The 4,534-nt window shown below is 42.6% G+C and overlaps 1 protein-coding gene across 1 annotated transcript; it reads left to right on the top strand.

Moving 5' to 3' along the window:
- Positions 1–373: 373 nt before the first annotated feature.
- Positions 374–1,981, top strand: LOC143898177 (uncharacterized). The gene is made up of 3 exons (XM_077407479.1): positions 374–1,366; positions 1,601–1,728; positions 1,817–1,981. Exons 1-3 carry the CDS (start codon positions 1,282–1,284, stop codon positions 1,979–1,981), a joined length of 378 nt encoding a protein of 125 aa, XP_077263605.1. The 5' UTR covers positions 374–1,281.
- The last annotated feature ends 2,553 nt before the right edge of the window (positions 1,982–4,534 follow it).

Here is a 4,534-nt window from a genome sequence, read left to right as displayed (position 1 = left end):
CATCTGCCTTCCGTCTCGTAGCTTAATTTCGAGTCGATCGCGGCGACGGTAATTCGTAATGCGCGTTTGTAACCCGAGATACAATTCCCATCCCGGTCGTCGCTTCGTCATCCGGTTATCCGGCCTAACCGTGGCATCTATATGCTAATGACGGCCGATTCATTACGCAAAACGCACACGGCGGACCATTATCTTCTTTTTTTTTCTACGAGAGGCGCGGCGCGGGAGCGACGCAACGTCGGGGAAAAGCGCGCGGAAACAGAAACGCAGGAAAGGATGAGGGGAAAAAAGGAACGAAAAAGGAGAGGAAACGGGCGATCACTCGGTAGCAACCGATTTCCATACGCGTTAACGGTTCACCCAAAAAAAAGTATTCTATCTACAAAGTGAAATTTCCGGTAATACCATATTCTAAGCGGAAAGTTTTACAGAAAGAGTATTCCTCTGTCAATAAGTGGATTATTCCTCAAAAATCTATTACATATTATTCTAACGGTTTTCCTCTTGTATTAAGAAGAATATGTTCATATGAAGCGGAATGCTTTCTAAAATTAAGCGTTACTTCTGTAGAGTAATAGAATACTTTTATCTTACGATAATTCACTCGTCTACGCAGAGGGAATCAAGAGACACGGCAGTGTTTCGCGCCAAGTACACACGGCTCAGACCGTGACTCTTTTACGCGACGCGACGGGTTGCGAGTACTCGAGATGTTGAGATCTCGATAACGAGTGAACGAATTATTGTTTACGGCGCGGATGGCGTTTCCCGCGAAACGGACGACCGGGACGACACAGCTACCGCGCGATTCTCAGTTGTTTACGTATAAGCCAGGCTGGCAACAGTGGCAACTCATATAGTCCGCGTGCAAGTCGGTGCTCGATATACGCAGCGTCCTGCGGCAATAGTTCGGGTTTCCGTGTAGAAAATTGAAGGATAATTATTCGTTGAACAAATTTACGTAGTCGGAGCGCGCGCGCGCGCGTGTGTGTGTGGTGTGTCCGCGCGCGGGTTCTCTCTTTTTTTCCTCGCACGGCAACGGGCAGGCTTCCGCTTTCGACGCACATTTTTCGTACGGAAACGACGTGTTATAGCCAAGTGATTGCTTTTCTTGTAAATTAGTGCTTTGAGCCGATTTCACAGTCTCCGATTAATTTGATCCTCCGATTAAACTCACTCTGCATCTCTTTCTAACCCTCTTTCTGTCTCCCTTAGAAAGAGACGAAAAGTGAGTTTAATCGAAGGGTTAAGTTAATCGGAGATTGTGAAATCGGCCCAAAAATGAGTGACGATACTGACGATCGAGAATTCATTAGAAATACATTAACTGAATGGAAATTATCAAAATGGTATAATCGATTTATTGGTAAGTACAATATATTACTTTTTTTATTTTTTATGTTTATAATTTATACAATTAAACGACGGAAAAACGCCGTAATTGGTCAGGACTGTATTAATATATTAGAGTATTAATATATTATTCGGGCAAGATCCAATCCTGACTGATTACGGCGTTTTCTTTTCGTTTTATTGTGTATCTTACACGGTCTTATAATCTCATACTTATTGTTCATAACTTATACTTTATGATCCTTAGAAGAAGATATCGATAAAGAGGCGTTTCTAAGTATAACTGAGACCGAGGTGTCAAGAATAATTACTACGATTGGAGGGATTCGCTGTTTTCTTGAGAAAAGGAAATTATTGATGGACGGTATTAAATTGGTAAGACAAAAGTTTTTATGATAATTTTGGTATATGGCTTTGAGGCAAAACATAATTATTTTTCTATTTGCATTATTTTGTTTATTAGGTAAATATTGATGATCCATTGGTACATAACACTTGTGATGCGGGTGAAAGTTCTTTAACGAATAAATTTGATCGATTGGTACATAACAATAAGGAAGTGGAGGGAGAATCATCTTCTCTCTTCTCTTACATGCGCTCCTTAGACGAGTTTTCGCTCTGTCGCTAATTCGACCCGTTCGATCAAATTACTCGCCGGCGAAACAGCTTCAACCCCTACAGCCTTTTCGCCCTCTCCCCCTATCGTTTCTTTTTACCCTTTCGCCCGCTTTCGCCCTACTTTTCCGCCGACTAATGATCATCGTTAATCGTCCTTTTTAAACCTTCCGATCCATCCGTCTCGGAAAATATCTTGCTCTCGCGATTCTACATGATAATCATTTCCGCCGTGATATGAGCGCGACCCGAAATGACGTCGGCTAAAGTGGGGTTCGTCTCAAGATCGCCCGTGGATGTCGTTAACTAATTATAGTTGAACCCGCCAAATAGTCGCCTATGCCGCGAGTACTAATGAACACTTGAGTAAACACATTTTACCGTTTTCCCTTCGCGTCTTGGAGCTATCTTGGAGACGGCAAGACGTCTCTAGCGGGAACTCGAATGTGCTAATGACATTAGGTGGGGGGAAAGGAGAGAAGTGAGCTCGTGAAATATCGAAGCCCGAAGAGAGTCAGCTTTCAATACTTTTAGATTCGAGATATTCCAGGTATTCTCACAATCAGTGAGGTTGTGTATGTCTGTCGCTTTTTAACATTTCGCGATACTTTGAAATCTTAGGAAATTAACGAATCATTAATTGTAATTTGGATAATTGTTGTCTCAGATTCGTTGAAGTGTCTTTACGAAAGAATTTCTTCGTTAGTGGCAACGTGTCCTGCACGTCGTAGCGACCTTGCAGTCTAAGAAAAACAATGAGAAGTGTAGCGTGTACCGGGGCGATACGTGTGCGGGCGTGTGCTATTTCGGGTCACAAATGTTCCGCGCTTCGACTGCGGCGCGAGTTGCGCGGATCGTTGCGCCTGCTGGCGTAGGTGGTGCACAATTTATCCAAAATAATTACTGCGGCGATACCGGAACGTGCGCGCGCGCGTATTTAGGACGCGGGTGTTCGGGGCTCTCTATTTCGAGGCGCGGATGTTTCGACTTTAATTAATCGGCCGCTTTTGTAATGTTGGTGCCCGGCGCCGTACGTTTGAAATAACCGCGTAAGACACGTAAGGCGCCCGATAGCCCAACCGGTTCTGCGATAAATCACGCCGCGCCGTGTGATGCTAATTGACAAGAAGCGATTGTTAAACTTTTGAGCATTTGCCAGTGTCGGAGCTCACCTCCGGTTTAGCTGTAGTTGTACTGCTATGTTTGGAAGCGTCAGTACGCGCGAACAATTTCTCGCGAGATCTTTTATGATTGAAGCATCGCGCGCCTGTATTCATCGTGTTGCAACTTTTAAAGTTCTACGCGACTTTTATCGAATCTACGTTTTTTCGTAAAAGTGTGTTTTAGAAAGGCAGTATCGATATTTCACTTATTCTAGAGACTAATTATTTCTTCTTAATCTATAATGTTTAATATTTTAATATCTTATTATTACTTGTATCCGTTATAAGCCCGTCATATACCTTATTTCATGCATTCATACATCAAACTGCACGTGCGATCTTATTACTGTGTTCATTCTTTCATAAATTCTTTAATATTTTCCCTCTCGCCAGTATTAAGAGACAATTTGAAATCACGTTTCGCTGCGGTTTTGCGATTGTTTCTGAAATTCAGCGCGTCTTGGAAGAAAACGTCAGCTATTTTCGGATGGCAACTGCCCGCGTAGCATATGGTTCACCATGAATCGCGAACAGCGCTTTTCTAATCCCGAATCTCGTCCGTATCTCGGTCGATCCACTTTAATCCTGAACTTACCGGCCACTTGTCCCGCTGGAGAATACCTCACTTATTTAAACGATTATCCGCCAATTAAGTACAGATTGCGGCAGGTAGGCGGGTAATCCGCAATAATTATCGCGTCGACTCGCGTGGACTACGAGCTTTAGCGCCACGGGCACCGGATATTTCGAGCCGCGCACACGTTCCGCCTTTAGACGTGAACTCATTGATAAATACTTTCCGGTGAAAGCGCGCGTTTTTGTACCTGCATCCAACATAACGCTACGAAAACCACGCTTACGATATCCGTTACGTATTATTATTATATTTAACGCGGTGTCAGCTCGCCTGGACATCGAGTATACTTACGTCACGTTAACGTAAGCTCCTACAAATGTCGGTTTTATGTTAGTTTGGCTGCCAAATTTGACTCGTTAAATTCGTTGAACATATCGATTATTTTAGTTTGAAAAGATTCTTGATGACGATCGAAGCCAAGAATAAATTATCTTTTAAGAATATTAAATTATTGTTTTTCTGGAATAAATATCTCTATAATTTAAACGAATAGCTTCACGTAAACACTTCGCATATTTAAATATTAACATGCGTGCACGATGCTTCCAACTGAAAAATACAACGCGAATAAATGTTACCGCTGTCACAGCATATGTCATCTCTCGCTATAAAAATAATTTCTTGCATAAAAGATATTCTTCTTGGTACAATCGATCCTGTTGCATAAAGCACGCGGATCGCATCAACACAGATAATCGAATTTGATCCATAAAGAAAGTCGTCTACAAAAGCCGAGGTTTCAAGCTGTGAGTGCACTTCGCGCTTA

Source organism: Temnothorax americanus, unplaced genomic scaffold, assembly GCF_048541705.1.
Source record: "Temnothorax americanus isolate GAGA-0224 unplaced genomic scaffold, ASM4854170v1 Scaffold22, whole genome shotgun sequence".
Lineage (NCBI taxonomy): Eukaryota > Metazoa > Arthropoda > Insecta > Hymenoptera > Formicidae > Temnothorax > Temnothorax americanus.
This window is presented reverse-complemented; position numbering and strand designations above follow the sequence as displayed.

Coding starts and splice junctions, on each gene's coding strand:
- LOC143898177 (XM_077407479.1), top strand. CDS start 1,282: ATGAGTGACGATACTGACGATCGAGAATTCATTAGAAATACATTAACT. Junction 1,367..1,600: donor ATGGTATAATCGATTTATTG/GTAAGTACAATA, acceptor TATGATCCTTAG/AAGAAGATATCGATAAAGAG. Junction 1,729..1,816: donor TGATGGACGGTATTAAATTG/GTAAGACAAAAG, acceptor TTTGTTTATTAG/GTAAATATTGATGATCCATT.